At 35.3% G+C, this 23,295-nt stretch overlaps 1 protein-coding gene across 8 annotated transcripts in view; it reads left to right on the forward strand.

Annotated features, from left to right (window-relative positions):
• Positions 1-23,295, forward strand: part of RASAL2 (RAS protein activator like 2) — a 359,574-nt gene that overhangs the window by 118,694 nt on the left and 217,585 nt on the right. For 4 of the 8 annotated variants that reach the window (XM_078078018.1, XM_078078019.1, XM_078078020.1 and 1 more), the window contains exon 1: positions 3,885-4,780. The exons of the other annotated variants lie outside the window; for them this stretch is intronic. In XM_078078018.1, coding sequence (XP_077934144.1) covers positions 4,183-4,780 — 598 coding nt within the window. In that variant the 5' untranslated portion in view covers positions 3,885-4,182. Of the gene's footprint in view, positions 1-3,884; positions 4,781-23,295 lie in introns of those variants that run through there. 8 annotated transcript variants of the gene reach the window in all.

Below are 23,295 nucleotides of genomic sequence, written 5' to 3' on the forward strand. Positions count from 1 at the left end.
GTTCAACATATCAGGAGGCACATAGTGTTAGTTCTAGTATTAGTATATATGTATGTATTCATTCATTTATTCATCCATCCATTTATTCTTTTTTTTTTTTTTTAAGGTTTTATTTATTTATTTGAGAGAAAGAGAATGGGGGGGAGGGTCAGAGGGAGAAGCAGACTCCCTGCTGAGCAGGGAGCCCGATGCGGGACTCGATCCAGGAACTCCAGGATCATGATCTGAGCTGAAGGCAGTCGCTTAACCAGCTGAGCCACCCAGGCGCCCCCATCCATTTATTCTTTTTGATGTGTTTACTCCTTTCCTCAAGCCTAAAATACACAGAAAGTGGTTTCAGAATCGATAACTGTAACACTGGCTAAGCAAACCTACTAACTAAAAGTTCAGTATTGTTTACAATTTTTAAGGTAAAATTTATGGAAAAATGCATACATTTTTAAAAAAAAATAATTTATCTGGGGGGGAGACAGAGCGTGCGGCGCGTGCACAAGCAAGAGGAGGGGCAGATGCAGAGGGAAGGAGAGAATCTCAAGCGGACACCATGCTGAGCATGGAGCCCCAATGTGGGCTCGATCTCACAACCCTGAGATCATGCATGACCTGAGCCAAAATCAAGAGTCAGATGCTGAACCAACTGAGCCACCAAGGTGCCCCCCAAAATACATAAATCTTAAGCGAATACTTGGGTGGGTTTTTATAATTACATAAACCCACATTTTCCTATCTCTATCAAGACTTAGAAAGTTTTCATCACCCCAGAAAGCTTCCTGGTGCCCCTTTCCTGTTAATAGTGTCCTCCACCACTGACAACTGCTTTTTTGACTTTTTTTTTCCATTATAGATTAGTTTATCCTGTTTTAGAACTCTATAGAAATGGAATCATACAGTATGTACTCTTCTGTGTCCAGTTCCTTTTGGTGTCATAGTATCTGGGATATTCATCTACATTTTTCTTGTTGTTAATAGTTCATTCTTTTTCTGGCTGAGTAGTACATCATTGTATGAAAATACCACAATTTGTTTATCCATTCTTCTGTCATGGGCATTTGGGTTGTTTCCAGTTTGTGGCTGTTCTAAATAAAGCAGCTGTGAACATTGAAGTACAAGTGTGTATATTTTCATTTCTCTTGAATAAATGCCTATGAGTAGAACTTCAGGGTGATAGGGTAGATGTGGTCTATCTTTATAAAGAAAATGTCAAATTTGTCTCAGAGTAATTGAGCCATTTTATGTTCCTATTAACCAGTTACGAGTTTTCTGGTTGCTCCACATCCTCACCAATACCTGTGTTCTTAGCCCTTTAAATCTTAGCTATGCTATTGGATGTCAGTGATATCTCATTATAGCTTTAATTTGCATTTCTCTAATTACTAATGAGGTTGAGTACTTTTTCATATGCTTATTGATCATTCATATAGCTTTCTTTGTGAAGGGTTTGTCCAACTCTTTTTTTTTTTTTTGCTTTTTTTTTTTTTTTTTTTTAAAGATTTTATTTATTTGACAGAGAGAGGGAACACAAGCAGGGGGAGTGGGAGTGGGAGAAGCAGGCTTCCCGCAGAGCAAGGAGCCCGATGCGGGGCTCGATCCCAGGACCCTGGGATCATGACCTGAGCCGAAGGCAGACACTTAATGACTGAGCCACCCAGGCGCCCGGGTTTGTCCAACTCTTTTTTGACTACTTTTAAATATTAGGTTTCTTTTTTTTTTACTAATTAGTTGTAGTTCTTTATATATTGTGGTACAAATTGTGAGATGTTTGTGTTGTGAATATTTTCTCCCATTTTATGACTTATTGATTTTCTTAATATGTCTTGTACTGAACAGAAGTTTTTGATTTTTGTGCATTTATATTTATTCATGTTTTCCTATCACAGTTATTACTTTTCTGTGTTCTAAGAAATCTTTGTCTACCCTCAGTTTGCAAATATATTCTCCTGTGGTTTATTTCTTAAGCTTTACAGTTTTACATGTTACATTTAGGTTTATTTTCATCACAGATTAATTTCTGTAGGTGGTGTGATGTGCCATTAATAGAGATTAGAGCTTAATGTTTATTGTTTTTCTCTGTGCAAAGTCAGGTTTCTGGGTTTTGGGGGGTTTTTTTTTTTGCTATTTTTTTTCTTAAACAAGAGAAATTTTTTTTTTTTTGTCCAGTGACATTTAATTTTATTTGGATAAATATCATCTAAAACTGAATGATGTGTTCAAGATTCTAAAACATTACTCTTTAACTTTGTACTTATTTATTTATTTATTTTTATTTAATTATGTTATGTTAATCACCATACATTACATCATTAGTTCTTGTTGTAGTGTTCCATGGTTCATTGTTTGTGTGTAACACCCAGTGCTCCATTCAATACGTGCCCTCTTTAATACCCATCACCAGGCTAACCCATCCCCTCACCCCCTCCCCTCAAGAACCCTCAGTTTGTTTCTCAGAGTCTATAGTCTCTCATGGTTTGTCTCCCCCTCCGATTCCCCCCCTTCATTTTCCCTTCCTACTTTTTTTTTTAACATATAATGTATTATTTGTTTCAGAGGTACAGGTGATTCAACAGTCTTACACAATTTACAGCGCTCACCATAGCACATACCCTCCCCAATGTCTATCACCCAGCCACCCCATGCCTCCCACCCCCCACCACTCCAGCAACCCTCAGTTTAAACAAGAGAAAATTTTATGATTGTAAGACACTTTACTAGTTTGATGTGTTACGCTTTTGGGAAAGCCAAGTACTTCAGCATTTCTTTAATATAGACATATACATTTCGAACCTATATAAACAAACAAAAATGAGACTATTGCCTTATGATGATGGAAATAACTAGAACATTTTAATATGTTTAAAAGAATAGGTAAGGTAGTAAATTTCCTATTTCTATAGTAATGAGACTTAGTGTGAGAACGGTTTTTCATTGTACGTGTTCTGCAACTACATGAATAGGTTTTTAGTTTTCCAGATGAAATTATTTTTTCTACAGCTTGCAGAGTGATTTGATTACAATGTTATATCTCTTTTATTGGTGGCCCAAGTCTGTCAGGTTTTCCATTTGAAACCCCTGTTTTCAGGAGTTTATGAGCAGACATTTGAAAAAAAAATTAACCAGCCAAAAACTTGGCATTCATGATCTTGGTTCCCTATAAGGTACTTGCTTTAACAAAATTTTGAATAGTCAGCTCTTTTTTTAAAGTTGTAAGCAGCACAAAGAAGAGTAAAGGAATTTCTTTGTTTAAACAGATAGGGAATATATTTCCAGACAGCTTATCCCAACTAGATTTACAAAGCAAACTTTCCCCTTCTAGAAGTCATCGAAATATGTATGTTCCTGTGTTCCAGTTCCCACAAGATAGTGCCTCAAGACTTTGCTTTTCCTTTGCTGTAGTTCATAGCAAATATCCTCTGTCCCTGTTCTCTTTTCTGTCCGTTTATGCTTTTAAAATTCTCCCTAGTATATTTTATTTTTAAAATGGCTTTAAATTTTGGCATTCCTTTGCTCATTTTTCCTCCTCCTTGTAGTGCCTACTTGAACAAAACAGTATATGACTTTACCTATTGATTGAAAAACAGTATTAATTTTGAGAGAAGTTGTGGTAAAAATAGCAGTGATTTTCTTGAAATTAAATTTCTGAAATACAGACTTTAGAAACTATTCTGAAGAGTTGTCGCTTAAAGGGCAGGCTTTTAGGCAAGTTTTCTTTCTTCTTCTGTCAAGTGTGGATGTCAGCTTGAGTACTTTCACAATCTGTTTTTAACCCACTATCATTTGCATGGTGAACACTTAACTGCTATTGGTCCATAAAGGTGTTTGTGGGTTTTTTGTCGCTTTTATTTCACTTCTCATTTTCTTTAAAATCATTTCCTGAAAACTTAGTACAGAAATGTAGCCTACAGCAGGAAGCGAGATGATCTTCTGGAAATCTTTACTTTTGCTACACTCTGAAGATTATTTGCTTCAGGCAAGAGATTTTTGGGTGCTGCTGAAATTTCGGAGATCTGGGAAAATGGGGTAATAACATGACACCAACTCTTAAGCAGCAACATCTGCTGTGGTTCAAAGCCACACAAAGAAAGCTGCTTAAGCAGTTGAATATTTTGGACTGCACGGACAAGTGTGGTTCGACTGCAAAGACTGCAGAGTAGAGGAAACTTAAGGTTTTAGAGAAGTTGTTAAAAAATGGAGTCGTGGAAGATGAGCATCTTTAAAAGACAGACATCACCTTGTCCTCCAAGCTATCGAAGATCTTTGTCAGAACCTGCTTATGCAAATGCAGAGATAGGAACAAGCTTAAAGAGCTATCCATGGCGTGGTCCAGTGAAAAGCAAGAGGAAGAAAAATGAACATGCTGTTTCCAATCTAGGAAAGCCACTGGGTGCTTATCGGTGGCAAACACATCCCAGCTTTAGGTGGAAAGGGGGCAAAAGGGAGAGATTGGAGACTAATAAGAAAGACTTGGATGAACTGCAACAAAAGGTCCTGCCAAAGATGGTTGGCAATAATGCTTCTTCCTCTGCTAACGAGGTCCTTGGAACATCAACAGAGAAGCTGAACCTGGTCAACACTCGGTCACTTCGGGTTCCATTCACCAGATCTATTTCAGAGCCAGAACCCCACTGCAATATCAGATTTGTTAGACCGTGGCCGACTTCAGGGAGGTCAGAGGAGTCTGAGCAGCAGGGATACTTCATCCGTGGCATTTTCTCTACTCTTTCCAATGGCTTCTCCAGGATGCTGAGTCTAAAAGGAGAATCAACCAATGAGCCAGTAAGAGAAGGTATATTGTGATGAATAAGGGGAGAAAGAAGGGATGGCTCAATTTTAATTACTATTGGAATTTTAATTATTTGTGTTTTATAATAAGATAAACCATTGTATTTGCTCAGAATAAGACAAATTTATTTAATTTGTATAATTTTTAACAAGTGATAAATACTACAGAGGTCCTCTTTCAATGAATGTTAGTAAATAATAGTAAAGAATAGATTTGGTTAAATTAAGGAATTTTTTTTTCGTATGGTATACTCTTGAATTCTATTTTGGAGCCTGTGTAAAAGGGTTTTGTTTGTTTTGCTTTGTTTTTTAACCCTTATTTATCTCCATTGATATACTTTTGCAAGTTAAATGAGATTTAGAGGAGAAATAATCAAATAATTTCCTCATGCAAAAGTTGAGAATTAAACAATTTATGTATTATCTTTTCATAAAAACTAACAAATATTATTAGAGAGAACTATTTAGAGGCGAATTGTATTGATAGCTTTTAATTGGTTGGAATTTGATTTGCTTATGTCATAAAAATCCACAATTTGAATATGGAAGCAAGAGATGCAAATCTTGAATTTGTTAGGTGACAATATAGAAGCTTGTGTTTGATTCATTTCAGACAAAAGAATCATCAGTTGCTTTTAAAACCTCATTTAAGACTTGTTTAAATTTAAAAATGTTTTATATTAATGGTAGCATTATTAAATCCAAAAAAAGAACTCTTTTTTTTTTAAAGATTTTATTTATTTATTTGAGAGAGAGAGAATGAGAGAGAGCACATGAGAGGGGGGAGGGTCAGAGGAGAAGCAGACTCCCTGCCGAGCAGGGAGCCCGATGCGGGACTCGATCCAGGGACTCCAGGATCATGACCTGAGCCGAAGGCAGTCGCTTAATCAACTGAGCCACCCAGGCGCCCCAAAAAAAGAACTCTTAAAGTTTTATGTGATTGCCTTGGAAATGACTGACCTTATCTGCTAAACTATTTTAGTTCTGTGTTACAACCCATGTTTGTTTGTTTGTTGTTTTTGGAAACTTCAGCACTGAAACTCTGATAGTATCTCCATCCAATTGAGGTCATTTTTGGACAAGCTCTTGCTATTAGAATAATTTAGTTTATCTTTACTGTAAGGTTGACCACATCATGAAAGTTTAAACACTTTAGCAAATTATGGGAGTTGTTGAAGAATTTTGTTTTTGGAGTACAGTTTAGTTTCTTTTAAAATGAAGATGAAGAATGCAAAAGGGTGACATATCACTGAAAAGAGTTTTCCAAATATATGTGTGCCAGTAATTCAATATTCCTCCGAAACCTTGTCCTCCCTAGATTTTCTTTTGCTCAGTAAATTTTAATGATAGTATTAAAATTTTCTTCTTACCCTTGGCTTATAAATAATTACCAACAGTAAAATATTTTTGATGTGCCTGTATTAACATTCTGTTGAAATTTTTGGAAAACTAGGTTGTTGGATTTTCTTGGATGCCAGTATATGTGCTTCCTTGTCAGGTGATGACAGGATGGTGTAAAGGAGTGTTAAAGGAAATTAAGAGCTTGGAATAAATTCTTAGGATCAGTGCCTCTCAATAGTTAATATGTGTGCATTTGATGAAAGAAAGCTATTATGGTTTGGGGGGTTTAGGGTTTTGTTTTGTTTTGTTTTTTTAAATATTTGTGTTCATAAAGATTTTGGGCTTTTGTAGTTAACTTTCAGTTTCTAGTAAATTTGCCAAGCTGTTGTCTGCCTAGTATGTGTGATGTACTCAAAGACTCTGTCCCTACTTTTTATACATTTATGGTTTACTTAAGGAGATACAAAATATTCTGTATTTATTATATTCCTAATATATTTCCTAATATTCTTCATCGTTTATAATCATAGAATAATTATACATGTGGAAACATAAACCATTTAAGGTGCTATTAGAAGGGATTTCAAGTCCAATAATTAAAGAACAGTACACAGTATTCTTTCTAGTCAGATCAGTAATTTTTATTAACAAACACTGTGATATCCCCTAAGCGCTTCACCAGTGAAGATTCAAGCTCTTAAAACTGAAATATGCTATTTAATACAAAGATTGGAGCTCATTCTTGTCTGGAGATCTCCTTTTCTTAGTGAGCAGTAGCTCGCACCAGCAGAGAGTCCGTGTGCATGCTTTTCTAACCTTCGGCAGGTGTTAACCTTCCTGCATTTCTCATTCCCCACAAGAGTGGCCCAAGAGACCTGAATTCTACTTCCATCTATGCCAGTTACCATCTGTGATGTTTCATCTCTGAATCTGTCTTTACACTTTGTGGAATTACTATTCCTTCCTCACAAGTGATACATGAAATTTGAAAATGCTATGTACATTATAATTTACATAACATCTATTCACAGATGCCATGTGAATAAAAAGTGTTCTCATCAGGGTTGCTATTATAGTATTGTGGCAAGGTATGGAATATTAAACCATAGATGTCTTTAAGACTGTTAAGAAAATCAGTGTACTTCTTAATTTGAAGCCCACTAGTGTTTGTTACTTTTCTTCCTCAATATGAACTGCAAGATGTAGGAGGCATTAAGTAATGTAGTATGTATTTAAAGCATGTAAAACAGTGTTTGGCACATAGCATTTGTTCGATGTATATTAGGTCCTGTTTCTGTTAAGAAAATGAACTTACATTGATAGAGTTTTTTTTTTTAAATGGGAAAGAGAAAGAGGATACCTGATTGTTGAATGTTAAAATTAACAAATGTAAGTAAATTGCAATGTTCTAGTCTTAAATTCTGTGCACCCACACTTGTTCTGAGCATGTGTATGTTCTGAGCATAAATAAGCTTCTTGTGCCCTAGCTGACCATAATTACCCTCATGCTTAAAGCAGTGAAATATATCATGCTCAGGGTCCCTAAACAATTTAAGAGGGAGAGGCTCAGAGTCTTCACTACTATTCCATGTTCAACCCCCCAGTTGTGCGATATATATTCCTTTATCTGATGTAGGTCAGATAATATGTAGGTCAAATGATACAATATAAAAAATAATAACTTTTTATAGCTAAAAGTAATTCCAACTGCTTTGGGCCCATGTCTAAGCACTGAGTCAACATGTTTGCAATAGTGGAAGTAAATTGAAACACCCAGTAAGAGAGGAGTAACCATAAGCCCATCACAGCATATCAAATCAACAAAATATCATAAGGCCTACTAGTTGCCACTTACTAGCTATGTGAAACTTAGAAAAAAATCAGGTAATTGTAAACATGCATGGAATGTAAACTCTAAGTTACTAGGAGACAGTTTCATTCCTAAATTGTTTTTCTTCCTCTGTCAGTAGGTAGATACAGGAATGAAAGCTTTAAAAAAAAGTAGAAAAGGAAATTAAATATACCCCATGTAGTTCTCTCTTTCTGATTACAGTGTATGTCTGGTTAAGCTGACATTATTTATAATGCCATAGTAATAAGAATATTCTCTCCCCACTGTTAATTATGTTTTTAAAGACCCCTAACTTGGGAATTAGAAGACTATTTTTTTTCTAGATAATTTTCTTTTAATATGCTCATTCAATTTTTAAACAAATTTTTCATTAAAAAATCCTACTGGAAAAGATCTTATACATTAATTCAGCAACTGTTTATTGAATTCCTAAGACACTGTTCTTAGTGCTGGGAATATAACACATTATTTTATTAAGTAACTAGCAGCTTCCTCATTTATTATAGGAAATCATTAACCAAATTAGAAAAAAATAAACGTATTGTAAGTTCGTAACATGTACATCTAATAAATAGTGGTGAGGATTAATTAGCATAAGAACTTTAGTGCCTCAGATCTCTATAATTGGACCTTCTGTTTACTCTTCATTATAAATTAAAAGAGATGTTTGCAAAATACAGAGAAATATGTTACTTTCTGCCATTTCTTATAAGAATCACTGCGTTTCAGGGATGCCTGGGTGGCTCAGTCGGTTAAGCGTCTGCCTTTGGCTCATTCCTGGGATCGAGTCCTGCATCGGGCTCCTTGCTCAGCAGGGAGCCTGCTTCTCCCTCTGCCTGCCGCTCCCCCTGTTTGTGTGTGTGTGCTCTCTCTCTCTGAAAAATAAATAAAATCTTTAAAAAAAATCACTGCATTTCAGCGATTTAGTGTAACACCTTGCTAGGATATTAGCTGTTAATATTTGCTATTAATTGGCTATTTATATTAGCTATTTATATTTGCAGTATTAATATTTGCATATTGTATATTAATATGTACCAAATTATTCTTTTCTACATGACTTCAGCATATGTTTAAAATATTCTGAGTGTCTCTGTGTTTAAAAATGTTTCCTGGAGTTTCTCTTATTTCACAGATTTTTCTATTTCTGTAAGCAGTAAGGTTTTTTTTTTCCCCTGCAAAATCAAATAAACTTTCCTCCAATTATAAAAGTAAAAAATCATTGTATAAATTTTTTCAGAGAAAAATAGAAGGAAGACCATTAATACAGGTCATAATCCATAGTAAAAACTAAGGATTTTAATTTTAATTAAGTAATTAAAATTTCTAATTTTATTTTCAGGTACTAAACAGGTCAATGAGAGTTATGTAATATACTGCTTAGTCCTTATGTTGGAGTTAGATCTGAGGTTAAATTCTGGCTCTTCTTTTTAGCTGTGAAGTAGATATAACTTACCTAATTCTCTTTTCTTTATAAAAAAAAAAAAAATAGAGCTATCTCCAAATGTCCACCAATAGATGAATGGATAAAGTGGTATATATATACAATGGAATATTACTCAGCCATGAAGAGAATGAAATCTTGACGTGTGTAGCAACATGGATGGAGCTAGAGAGTATAATGCTAAGCAGAATAATTCAATCAGAAAAAGACAAATACCATATGATTTCACTCATATGTGGAATTTAAGAAACAAAACAAATGAGGAAAGGGAAAAAAAAGGAGAGACAAACCAAGAAACACTCTCTCTTTTTTTTTTTTTTTTAAAGATTTTATTTATTTATTTATTTGACAGAGAGAGACACAGTGAGAGAGGGAACACAAGCAGGGGGAGTGGGAGAGGGAGAAGCAGGCTTCCCGCTGAGCAGGGAGCCCGATGCGGGGCTCGATCCCAGGACCCCGGGATCATGACCTGAGCTGAAGGCAGACGCTTAACAACTGAGCCACCCAGACGCCCCGAAACAGACTCTTAATTATAGAGAACAAACGGGTGGTTACCAAAGGGGAGGTGGCGGGGTGGGGCGGGGGCGGGAATGGGTGAAATAGGTGATGGGGATTAAAGAGTATACTTATCATGATGAGCACTGGATAATGTGTAGAACTGTTGAATCACTTTATTTTACAGCTGAAACTAATATAACACTGCATGTTAACTATCCTGGAATAAAAATTAAAAATTTAGTAAAAGACAATAGAGCTGTGATATAGATGCTATGAAGTTGTAACAAAGATTAAATGAGATAATATGTGTCAAGTGCTTTGCTGAACTTACAGTGGGAGCCCAATTAATAGTAGCTTTAGGGGTACCTGGGTGGCTCAGTGGGTTAAGCATCTGACTTTGGCTCAGATCATGATTTCAGGGTCCTGATATTGAGCCCTGCCTCAGCAGGGAGTCTGCTTGTCCCTCTCCCTCTGCCCCTCCCCCGTTCATCCTCTCTCTCTCTCTCTCTCTCTCTCAAATAAATAAATAAATTTTTTTTAAAAAATAGTAGCTTTAAAATAAAAATAAAGCCATCTGTTCATGAGGATACATCCTGGAATCTTCTTGGAGTAGATGTAAGAAATGTTTCAATCTTAATTGTACATTTATAAACCCTTTTTTCTTTTTCTTTCTTTCTTTCTTTCTTTCTTTCTTTCTTTCTTTCTTCCTTTCTTCCTTTCTTCCTTTCTTCCTTTCTTCCTTTCTTCCTTTCTTTCTTTCTTTCTTTCTTTCTGGTTTATTTATTTATTTGAGAGAGAGACAGAGAGCAAAAGAGCAGGTGGGGAGGGAGAGAGAAAAGTCTCAAGCAGACTCCCCATAGAGCACGGAGCCTGAGATGGGGCTTGATCTCATAACCTGGAGATAATGACTCCAGCCGAAATCAAGTCAGACGGGACTGAGCCACCAGGTGCCCCAATCATTTCTTTTTTTTGAGATTTTATTTTTTAAGTAATCTCTACACCCCATGTGGGACTCAAACTCACAACTGTGAGACCAAGAGTTGCGTACTCTACCAACTGAGCCAGTCAGGCACCCCTATAAATCATTTCTTAAGATAACCAGTTTTGTCTAAGTGGTATTTTCTAAATATGTTCTCAAATTCTGGGAGTACTTTATTTTAGCTTCTTACTCACTAACTGCTTGGTCAGTAGAAGAACCATTGCAATGTTTTTTACAATATGTGGACTTCCCACCCAAGAGCTGTGTGTGTGTATGTATACTTCCATTTGTTCATGACTTCTTTATTTTTTCCATCAGGATTTTGAAAATGTTTTTAATAAAAGAAAAAATTAACCATCACATATTTTATACTTGTGATTGAGCTCTGTTTTTATTGCATACTTTAAAGTTAATTTTAAAGATGATAATGAAGTATGTTGATTTTTGTACTGAGCTCTATTTTATTACTGATTATTTATCTGATATTTAAAATCAGCATCCCTTATTTTAGAAGCATAATATTTTAGGGGAAAGAAGATCAGTCTTTGGAGACATGAAGACCTGTTTCTAAACTCTTTGTACGTCATCAGTAATAGTACTACAATAAATATCAATAAAAAATATTGGTTCAGGTCATCTCATTTTTCTTATCAAAAAATATTGATATTTACTGTAGTACTACAAATAAGTAGGCAAATGGATTCAGTTCATTTAAAAATCAGACCCATTAATAACAATGGGTCAGAGTGAAGAATGATAATTAAAATGATTAAAAATATTTTTAAATTCTGGCTCTACCACTCATTAGTAATGTGACCTTGGGCAAATTACTTTATCTCTCAGAGGCTCGGTTTCCTCATTTGTAAGATGAAGTAATATATGCTTTGTAGGTTATTGTGAGGATTAAATGAAATGGGCTATGTATAGTCTATAGCACAGTGCTTGTCAAGTAGTAAGAGCTCGGTGGAAGTTAATGCTCAGTGATGTACTGGAGCCAGCTTGCAGAAGCCGGTCTATTAATGTGTATCTATTCTCAATTGCCATGAAATGACATTGCATTGATACCTTCAAATTAACCATGGTGGGGCTATTAATACCTCAGAAATGTTGCAAATCAAAAGATGATAATGGTTGTGGGTGGTAGTGTTTCAGAAGTGGTAGCTGTTAAATTTTTAGCAACATGCCACTGGTAACACCTATTATTATTTAAATCTTTAGAGTTAATAACCAGTATTACAAAAAATAGGATTTTGACTCTAGATTTAAATGTTTCTCACATTAAGAAATTTTATATTTGATTATTTATTTATTTTAAAGATTTTATTTATTTATTTGATAGAGCAAGAGAGCACAAGCAGGGGGAGCAGCAGAGGGAGAGGGAGAAGCAGGCTCCCCGCTGAGCCAGGAACCCGATGCGGGGCTCGATCCCAGGACCCTGAGATCATGACCTGAGCTGAAGGCAGACGATTAACCATCTGAGCCACCCCAGGCGCCCCTATATTTGATAGTTTAGAGTATCAATCGAAGTTGACTACTGAGTTGTATTAAATAGGCATCTCTTGAGACGTATTGTTCTTATCATACTTTTTCCTGTTATTTAACTAACATTGAAATGTCTGGGATAACCTATGTACAGTGGACAATTATTTTAAGGTGTTTTTTGCTGAGGTATGCTAGCACTTTTTGCTAAGATCATTTTTTTAGTTTTGTTTTGGTAAGTCACCTGTAACTATGTTCCTACCTCTCAGATTACACAGTAATTTTTTTTGGATCTTATTATCAAGTGATTTTGAGATCAGAACTGTGTATTGCTTTTTTAGCCCACTGAATAAAATGTAATCCTCTTCTAAATTTTAAAATGTAAATAACGCTGTAGAAATTACCTCTAGTGGGGGCGCCTGGGTGGTTCAGTCAGTTGAACATCTGGCTCTTGATCTCAGGTCAGGTCTTGATCACAGGGTAGTGAGTTCAGGTTCCATGTTAGGTGCCAAGCCCAGCGCCTACTAGGAAAAAAGAAAAAAAGAAAAAAATTATCTCTAGTGAATTCATTCATGGTGCTTTTATTATTTAGCAATTTTACTTTGAAATGATTTAAATTTTTGCAGTCACTATTGATAATTTTTTCTGCTTGTTTTTCATTTTGGTACTTTATGTTTTTAAAATTATTTTCACCTGGATTTTTAGTTCATTAATATGTGCTAAGTACCTCCAGTGTTAACAAAATGAATAATTATTTTTGCCTCATACTTAAGTAAATCCAACTAATATAAAAATTCAAGCTAATTATTAGGTATAATTGATAAAAAAAAGACTTTTATTTTTAGTTTACTTCCCTTATTGAATTTGTACCAAAGGTTCCAATGAAGCTATTCTTGAAAGTAAAATTTTCTTGTTCTTTTTGTCTCATGCTTAAATGATCAGATTTCACTCTTTCCATGTGGTTTTGCAATTTCTGAGCAATCTGACAAATAAAATGAAAAAAATATGTGTTTTATGTGCGAAGACTTTCCTTAACAAAAAGCTGGCTAGCTTGACTTTTTTAGCTAAAACAAAGTTATTTAGCTTATATTCACCAAGTCGTTGAGAAATAAATGTATAAGAGAGAGCCCAGTATCCTAAGTAATAAAATTTCTTAGCCAATTTATTTATTTATCTGAAATATCCTAGTTCATTTCCTAAAAAAGATTATTTAGCTGTTATCCCATGTTCTGGCTGCCAGTATCTTTTTTCATGCTAAATATCTGGAAATTTGAGTTGTTGAGCCTTTCATTACCAAGCCCTGAGATAATCAGAAGATATTCTTTGTTGAGATATTAGGCAAAGGATCCAGTCCAGTGTGGTCAATGGTAGTTAATGGTGACATCAGCCATAGAGTAGTTTTTCAAGACTATGCCTAATCTTGAGTGCTGAGCCACCTCTAACCTAGGATAGAATTTATTTCTTCATAGGTAAGTAATCTGGTGGTCCACTTAGGGGCATGATGCCAAAAACTTGTACCTGTCTCTCAGTGTTCGAATTTGCTATTAATCTCAGTTTCCAAAATCAGAGATTCTAATGTTAGGGCCTAGGCTAAAAACCAGTAGAATTCTCAATTAACCATTCTAAAACTTGCCTTGTCATCCAAGAAATATTTTTTGATGTATGTTGCAACTGGGTCAGTTTTTTACTCCTCAGTCCTTTAAAAATGAGTTGTTCCTTGGTTTACTAGTAAAGTCTTAAAGAAACAAGAAGCAAACAACAATAATAACAAAACAGGATTCTGTTTTGGTTTTAAATATTGTGATTAATAATTTATTTCACTGGCTGAAACTTTATGATGTGATTTATACCCAACACTAGTTGTCTCTGGCATTTACCTTAGAGCAAAAATTTCTTAATGTAACTGGATCTGGATCTTCAGTGTTGACTCCCTCTTTTTTTCCTTCATCACCAGCAACCAAGGGTGATACAGAATGAATGTAGCCCATCATCCATGTTCTGGTAGTTTACAACATGGTGAGGAGGCGGATATGTAAAAGATAAATAACACAGCCTCTGACAACATGTCATTTGAATTAGGTTTGGATTAATAAAAGTCTCGCAAGTTAAGGAAAGGAATTAGGGGTATTCTACAAAGGGAACAATGTGTCAGGAGTACATCTAGGGAATGATGAGAAGTTCACAAAGTGAAAAACATAGAGGGTGGGAATGTGAGTAGATGTGACTACAAAGGAAAGCGAGTTAGTGTTCAAAGAGTTCTATGCTGAACACCAAGCTAAGGCTTTTGGATTTCAAAGGTAACAGATTTTAAAGTAGGAGATAAGTTTCATTTTTTGGAGGACAATTTTATGTTAGCATGGATGATGGACTGATGATGAAGAGATACAATTGTGTCAGAGTTTAAGACATAATAGAAGCCTAAATTAAAGAAATGTCAAAAATAAATGAGGGTAGAAATTCCAGTAAAAAGGCATTTCTGAGATGGATAGAATTTCTAGAATAATTCAGAAGGCAAATAGAGATCAATAATAACAAGGTTTATAGATTTGGAACATGATGACATTTTTAACTGAATTTGAGAATAAAGAAGTAGAGCAAGTTTAAAGGGGGAAGCAGTGAATATGTGTTTAGTAATTTCTAAATGCTTGGTTTTTCTGAGTACTTTATATTCATTTATCTGGTTTTCTCCTCTGAATAGTCCTGTGGGTAGTTGGAAGAATTCTCCTTTTAAAAGTAAGGAATTAGAGAATCAGAAAGGCTCTGTTACATCTCTAAGACTGCCCAGCTAGGAAGTGGTAGAATCCCAGGTCTGACTTCAAGCCCCCGTTCTTACCTCTCCATTTTGTGGCTTTCTGAGCATACGATGTCTGCGAAGTTTTCAGGAACCTGGGAGTATCTGCCCATTGAGCACTGAGAGATAATGGGGCAGCAGTTCAACAGCAGAGATCGGTTTCCATGTGAAGATTTACATTTGGGAATCATGAGCACATGGATGCTGAAGCCACAGGAGTGGGTGAAATCACTCAGGCAGGGGTTGTGGGGGTAGTGAGAGTGTCAAGGCTAGCACCCTGACCCTGGCACATCTGGCCATCTTATTTGAGGCTAACCAGAGTCTATTAGCAGAGCCACTGAACTTTTGTGATTATAGATTAGGAGTTTACCCATTGTGGTGGCAGGCTTACTATTCTTTCTTTTATACACACACATATATCTTATTTATTTTTATTTAACAGCTTTATTGAGATATAATTTACATACCAGACAGTTTATTCACTTAAAGTATACAACTCAACTGAACTTTCGAGTTGTGGTAACATATACATACCATAAAATTTACCATTTTAATCTTTTTAAGTGTAGAGTTTCAGTAGAATTAAGTACATTCACATTTCTGTACAACCATCACTACCATCCATCTCGGAGTATTTCATCTTCCCAAACTGAAATTCTGTATCCATTATACAGTAACTCCCATTTCTCTCTCCCCAGCCCCTGGTAACCAGTGTACTTTCTGTCTGTATGAGTTTGACTACTCTAGGTATCTCATGTATGTTGAATCACAATGTTTTCCCTCTTGTACAATTTAATTGTTTTAGTATATTCAAAGAGTTGTGTAACCACACTGCAATAAATTTTATAACATGAAAAAAGAAACTGTATTTATTAGCATTTTCCAATTGCCCACCACACTACCCCAACCATAGGTAACCACTAAAGTACTTTCTGTCTCCATAGATGTGCCTGTAGATTTCATATAATGGAATCCTATAATATGTGGCCTTTTGTGTATGGCCTCTTATTAGTATAATGTTTTCAGGGTTCATCTATGTTATAGCATCTGTCAGTACTTCCATTTCCTTTAATGGCCAAATAATATTCTGTTATATGGGTATAATACATTTTGTTTATATATTCATCTGTTGGTAGACATTGGCTTGTTTTACTTTTTGGCTATTATGAATTATACTGCTATGAACATTCATAAACAAGTTTTTATGTGGACCTGTGTTTCATTTCTCTTGGGTATTTGCCCTTGTATTTTGTAAAGGATCTATCCTGCATCCAAAATAAGGATGTGGTGTTTTGAGACTTCTAATCATATTCAGTTTTCCATTTGTTATCTAAACATGTTACAGTTTTGCTATTTGATTTGTGTTTCATATCTGTGTGTTCATTTAATAAATGTGCAAGATATTTATAAGATTTTAGTCTTAATTTGAATACTTTGAGTAATTAGCAATTTCCTACACTTGTGTTTTTAGTTCATCGTGATCTAGTGTTTCCCACTGGTAGCTTGATTAATGAACATGGCAATTTGTCTTCATTGCCAGGATGATTGTCATATTTTTATCTGCCTCAGGCAGTTTTTAGTCAATTTCTCATGCTCAAGGCTGGTATATCTTTGTGAGGAAGCAAAGAGAGGAGTAAGATGAGTAATGACTCTGAATCTTTGATTATGAAACCCTATCCATATGAGTATACAGGTTCTTAGTGACTGAGCTTGAGTCAGTAAACCACAGGCATTTTTTCCTGCCATTCTCATGTGAATTTTCTCATTGAGGTATCCTTAGTTTGTCTCTTAGTTTCTAATATATGGATTTGATGATGATTATTTATTCACTTGCTTTTACAAAACGGAAATCATGTGTTCTGTCCATTTTTTCTTTATTGTCACCAAAATGTCAAAATAGTTTGAGGCTTTAAGGGATACCAGTACAATTATAACTTAGCACAGTATATAACCATAACCTTGGCCAAAATAAAGGGTATTTTGAATGCTATGTGTGTGGTTTGTTGTTCTGAAGAAAAGTGGTATCTGGTGGTTAGAACATATGAGTTGCTGTCAGCATTTGTGGGTTTATTCCCAGATCTAAGCTTTTTTAAAAGAGCGGCAGAGCCCATGCCTGGTATATGTTTAGTACAGTGTTTTATGTACTATAGATGTAGAGTAAATACTAGTGATGATTTTATACTACTGGCAGAATAATATACAGCAAATTACTGACAATATAATGATCACTGTTCGTGGGTATTTAGTGATTCCATTCTTCAAACTGTCTTTGAGAAAGGCATGATTAACATTCCCAAGTAGTAGTGATAGTATTTTAAGCAACTTACAATGAACCTTTTTTATTCAAAGTGTTTAGACATTGCTCTCTATCCAAGGGACTACTGAAAACTCTACCTTATGGAACTCATCCATTTCACAGTAGAACTCGCCAGAATCTTAGAGTAAGGAACATTTTTAAGATTGTGTGATGATTCTGATGTGTGGAGACTAGGCATTGATATTCTAGTATTAATATTTTATTTACCTCTATCCTCTTGACAGCATCCTAAACCAGGAGTTTTAAACAATAAGCCTTCTTGTAATATTACTGGTCCTTGAGTTGGATGGAGGTGTTCTGCTTTTAAAATAAGGTAATAAAGGTCCCTTTCTAGTTTATTAAAAATAGATCGATGGCATTTAAAAGTTGTTTTCAATTTAAAAATTTTAAAATATTTAACATTTTGGTAACTGGCTATGTCTGTAATAAAATATAAAGTATTTAAATGAATTCAAATTTATAGATTTGATGATTTTATATTTAACAGTAACTTGTTGAGTTGCTTTTTGGCCTATGAATTAGCTTTAGGGCATGGCTTTTTTTTTTTTTTCCTTTTTCCAAGTTTTTATTCAAATTCCAGTTAACATACAGTGTAATACTAGTTTCACATGTAGCATTTAATGATTCACCGCTTACATACACCACTTAGTGCTCATCCCAACATGTAGGACATGGCTTTTCAAACAGTGTTTTATGAATACCTATTGTCCACAGTGAACAGGGGTTGGTTGCTAGTAGAAATCATGATTGTAACTGGTTTATTAATCCTCTCTAATTTATACTCCAATTTATTGGATCGACAGTTATGCCTCAGATATTGCTGTTAGTCTCCAGTTTGAGATTATATTCCTTTGAATAATGCTTTCCTGTTCCTGTCCTCTGTTGAATTCTAAATGTATCATTTTGTTCAGCCAAAGGGAACTTAATATTTTCTTCTGAATCCCATTTCTTCTGAAGCTAAGTGTTCATTACATTTTTTTTAAATAATGAGGACTGTTTATTGAAACCCTATTAATAGGACCATTTTTGTTATTTTTAGTCGGTTTTCTTTGTCAGCATTAGATTACTTCAAATATTAGATGCAAAGGGACCTTTTATCCAAGGGTAAATAGTATTGGAAAAATACCACTTAAATAATTTAAAGCAGTTGCCAGAATTTCATACTAAATAATGTATATGTTGTGTGTATGGCAGTGGGTGAGGGAGGAGGTGGTGGATGGTTGAGAATTTATCTTGAAAAAGTATGAAGTGGGAATTTATGGAAGTTTTTTATTTTAAACAAAATTTGGGTTATAATTGCAATTGCAACTATGCATTCATTATTAAAATAAACCAAGAACTAGAAGTGAAATTTTTTTGGAATTTTTTTTCTGAACAAAGGTGTGCGATTGCAGTATGACATCCTTCTTCACATTTTACTTTCTCTGTGCAGTTATTTTATTACTATATATAATTGTGTGAGTATGTGTATATATAACAGAACCATTAGAAGAATCTATTAGTTCTTTCTACATTTTAAAATTTATACCTATTTCAGTTTATTGGAAAACTAGGCCCTTGTGCTATATTCTGTTGCTGCATTGTTTTAATTTAACAACACAGTTTTAAAATAAAAGTGTAAGAGAGGTAAAGCACAAGGTAGAATTCTGGGGAAAGAATAAATAGTTAATAATCTATAAAAAGTGAAATAGGATGAAGTTATGAATATATCTGAATATTTAGATTTTGATAATCATGCTTCCATGTGGAGTTCTATATTTTTAGTATGTATATATCCTAAATGAATATTATTAATGTAAATTGTGTCAACCCTTGGGGTAAAATACAGAGTGCTGAGTAACTATATTAAAGAATTAAATGCTCTCTATCGGGCGCCGGGGTGGCTCAGTCGTTAAGCGTCTTCCTTTGGCTCAGGTCATGATCCCAGGATCCTGGGATTGAGTCCCACATCGGGCTCCCTGCTCGGCGGGAAGCCTGCTTCTCCCTCCCCCACTCCCCCTGCTTGTGTTCCCTCTCTCGCGATGTCTCTCTCTGTCAAATAAATAAATAAAATCTTTAAAAAAAATAAATAAATGCTCTCTATCTATAGATATCAAAAGATCTCCGAGCTATGTTATAAAATAAACAACAAAAGTACTGCATATTTTGGGGGTTCTTTGTAGTTTTTAGACCCTTTCACATGTGTTATTTCATAATAAGTACATTGTGGAGAAAGTAATAAGTTTATTTTATGGGGAGAAACATTTTGTATGTGGGGATAAATATATTTCCTGAAGGAAGCTCTTTCCCCTTTTAAGGCAACTTTGGATTTAGAAATGAGAAATGGAAGACCCTGAGAGTTTGACCTGAATATTCTAGCGATCTACTATCTCTATTCTTCTATCTTTAATTTAACTACAATAAGTTGAGCCTTGATCATGGGTAAGATTCAGTAACTTTTACTGAATGCCTTCCCTTCCTCTGACAGAGATAGACCAAAGATTATAATGGGAAAAGTGATCAAAGGGTGGCAAGCAACCTACCAATATCAGTGCAGTATCTTGGATGACTTTACTTACTCTTCATTTGGCTGTTAAATGCAGATGATAATAGTACAGATGAATTTTGCCTCCCTCCCCAAACACATATGCCTATGCAGAGAAGTATATTTAGAGGCTGTAGTTGGACTGCTTAGTCTGTAAAGTTCTTTCCAAATGAAGATCTGTGTTCTCTTGCTATGGTGTTTATCTTTAGCTCTCTCCTCAATTCAGTTGGTCACTCACTATCCAGAGCACCAGGATTGAGACCTTATTTCAACCATAGGTTTGTTTCTTGATTTGCTCACAGTGGTTTCGAGTGTATTACTTTGTATAGTTTTCTTAGTGATTGCTGGAGACGAGTGTATTACTTTGTATAGTTTTCTTAGTGATTGCTCGAGAGCTTTTACAATATTCATGTGTGACATCACACTTTACTGGTGTCAACATTTTACCACTTTGAGTGAGTGAAGTATGGAAATCTTTTCTTCCATCTAGGTCCCTTTAACCTTCCCACTTTAAAATATCATTGCCTTGAGTATCAGATGGTATTGTAATTTTTGCTTCAATCAAAAAATATTTATAAAGCTTATGAGGATAAACTATTATATGTCATATTTCTGCTCTTTCCACTATTTTTTTTCCTTCCTGATTCTCTAAAATTCCTCTTTTTGTTATTTTCTTTCTGTTAGAAGAACTCCCTTTTGTCATTCTCTAAGGATACATCTGTTAGTAAAAAGTTGTTTTAGTTTTCCTTCATCTGAGAATGTTTTTATTTCCCCTTCATTTCTGAAGGGTAGTTTTACCAGGTACAGAATTTGCAGTTGACAGTTTTTTTCTTTCAGCACTTGAAAAATGTTGTCTCACTTCTGTCAGGCCTCTGTGGTTTCAGATGAGAAATCCACTGGAATTTGAATTGGTGTTCCCCAGTAGGTAGTATCTCTCTGTTTGCTTTCAAGATTAATTCTTTGTCTAGTTCTCAGAAGTTTAATTATGATACATCTTATCTTGAATTTCTTTGGGTCTGTCCTATCTGGGTTTGCTCAGCTTCTTGAAGGGTAGACCTATATCTTTTGCTAACCGTTCTGGGAGGACTTCAGCCATGATTTTTTCAAATACTCTTTTATCCCTGTTCTATTTCACCTCTTCTGGGACCCCAGTGATAATGGATGTTTGATCTTTTAACATTGTCCTGCAGGTCTTTATTCTTTTGAAATTTATTATTTTTTCAGGCTGTTTTCTCTCTGTAGCTCATTATTTAGTAAATTCTGTTGATCTGTCCTCAAGTTTGCTGAATCTGTCTTCTGTCATCTCCATTCTACTATTGTGCTGTTCCAGTGAGCTTTTTATCAATGTTATTTTATTTTTCAGTTCTATAATTTGTATATGGTTCTTTTTTGTAACTTCTATTTCTTTGTCGGGATTTTCTTAATTTGTTCCAACAGAATTTCCAATTGATTGTGAAGCACTTTATGATGGCTGCTTTAAATTCCTTCTCAATTTAAACATCTGATTCATCTCAGTTGATTGTCACATTCAAATTGTAATATTCCTGTTTTCTGGTATAATACAGAATTTTTTTTAATTGAATCTTGAATAATTAGCTATTATGTTAGGAAACTCTGGGTCCTATTTAAATCTTTTATTAAAAAAAATTTTTTTTTAATCTTTTATTTTAGCAGGCAGTCACCCTATTTAGGTTAGCATGTAGCTACAAGCTTTCTGTTAAAGGGTATGGTTCCGTTGACAATTTAGGTTTCAGATCCATTGCAATACTGTTTGGTCTCCTTGGTTTATCTGGGCCTCCTAATAGTCCCTGCTGGTGTTAGGTGAGGGATTGAAATGAGCTTCCCCAGAATAAGCCATCTGTGCCTCTAGGAGGGAGAAAGTTGTCTCCAGCCCATGGGGACAGAGAGGTTTTCCAGGCTGGGCTGCTGTGGCAGGATTCCATTGACTGTAGGAGACGGAGAACAGTTCCCAGCCTGGGCCCATGTTGTGGTGTGCATCACTTAGCTACCTAGTGTGTCTCAGTGGGGGAGGGGAGTGTTTCTCTGGGCTGCTCAGTTTGCACTCCCTATCAATATGCCCTCACCAGTGCTGTTAGGCTTGCCTAATGTTGTTGAAAGGAATGAGCCTATGTAGGCTGCTTTCTGTTGCTAGGTTTGGGGCAAGGCCTGGGTCACCTTCTCCTGAAGAAGGGTTACAAGATGTCCTGCTGCGGTGTTCCTCCAGACCTAGGGCCCTCAGCATGTCAGCCGTATTTCCATTTTCAGAGTTCTTCTTCTTCTCCTTCTTTTTTTTTTTTTTAAGATTTTTAAAATTTTATTTATTTGACAGAGAGAGGAGAGCACAAGCAGGGGGAGCAGCAGAGGGAGAGGGAGAAGCAGGCTCCCCGCTGAGCAAGGAGCCTGATGTGGGACTCGATCCCAGGACCCTGGCAGATGCTTAACTGACTGAGCCACCCAGGCGCCCCTCCATTTTCAGAGTTCTGTGGCTACCTTTTGAAGTTTCGAAGTTTATAGTGATCTTTATTAGGGAGTAGTAGGAAGAATTGAGTCTACACCATGCTGTCTGGCCCAAGACTCTTTCTTAATCGTTTCTCATATTTTCTTTAGAGAGACTAGCTTGCCATCATCCATATCAGTTTTCTGCAGTTGTTAAATGATATGACTCTTCTATATCCTTCCTTATCACAGCTTTTACATGGGATCTGAGCTCTTTTCCAACATAGATCTCACTAGTTTTTTGAAATTCTGTCTCATTTGGAAGACTAGCAGTTTAGCTGTGCAGTTATTTTGCACTCATACAGTATTCAGCAATGATCAACAGGTTCAGGAATGGGTTCAAGTGGGAATTGATTTTTATAAGGGGTCAGTTAACTAGTGAACATTTTTGTGTTTGGTAAACTTTAATTTCTTTGTGAAAATTTATAACTGTGAGGACTATGGTGAATATTTATATAAGTGAAAACCTTCCTAGATACCTGTGTCTTTATGCTTTTAAGTTGTTACATTATTATAGAATTAAAAAAAAAAACTTGGAAGTCCTCTAATCAAACTACCGTTCAGTAAAATAAAGTCAAGAGAAGATAAAACACATGCCTAATATTAAGCTGACCTTATAATTTATAATCTAAGCAGAGAGGCTTGTGATGTTTGAAAGGGGCACCATTAACAATTACTTAGGGACAACAGGTGTAATCTGGGACAAGTGGTCATCTACCTAGACCAATTTGCCAGTAAGTACAAAATCTAGTTTGATGAGACTACAAATCTTTTGACTCCTGGGGGTAACTCAGATGT

The sequence above is a fragment of the Halichoerus grypus genome, chromosome 7 (genome assembly GCF_964656455.1).
Source record: "Halichoerus grypus chromosome 7, mHalGry1.hap1.1, whole genome shotgun sequence".
Lineage (NCBI taxonomy): Eukaryota > Metazoa > Chordata > Mammalia > Carnivora > Phocidae > Halichoerus > Halichoerus grypus.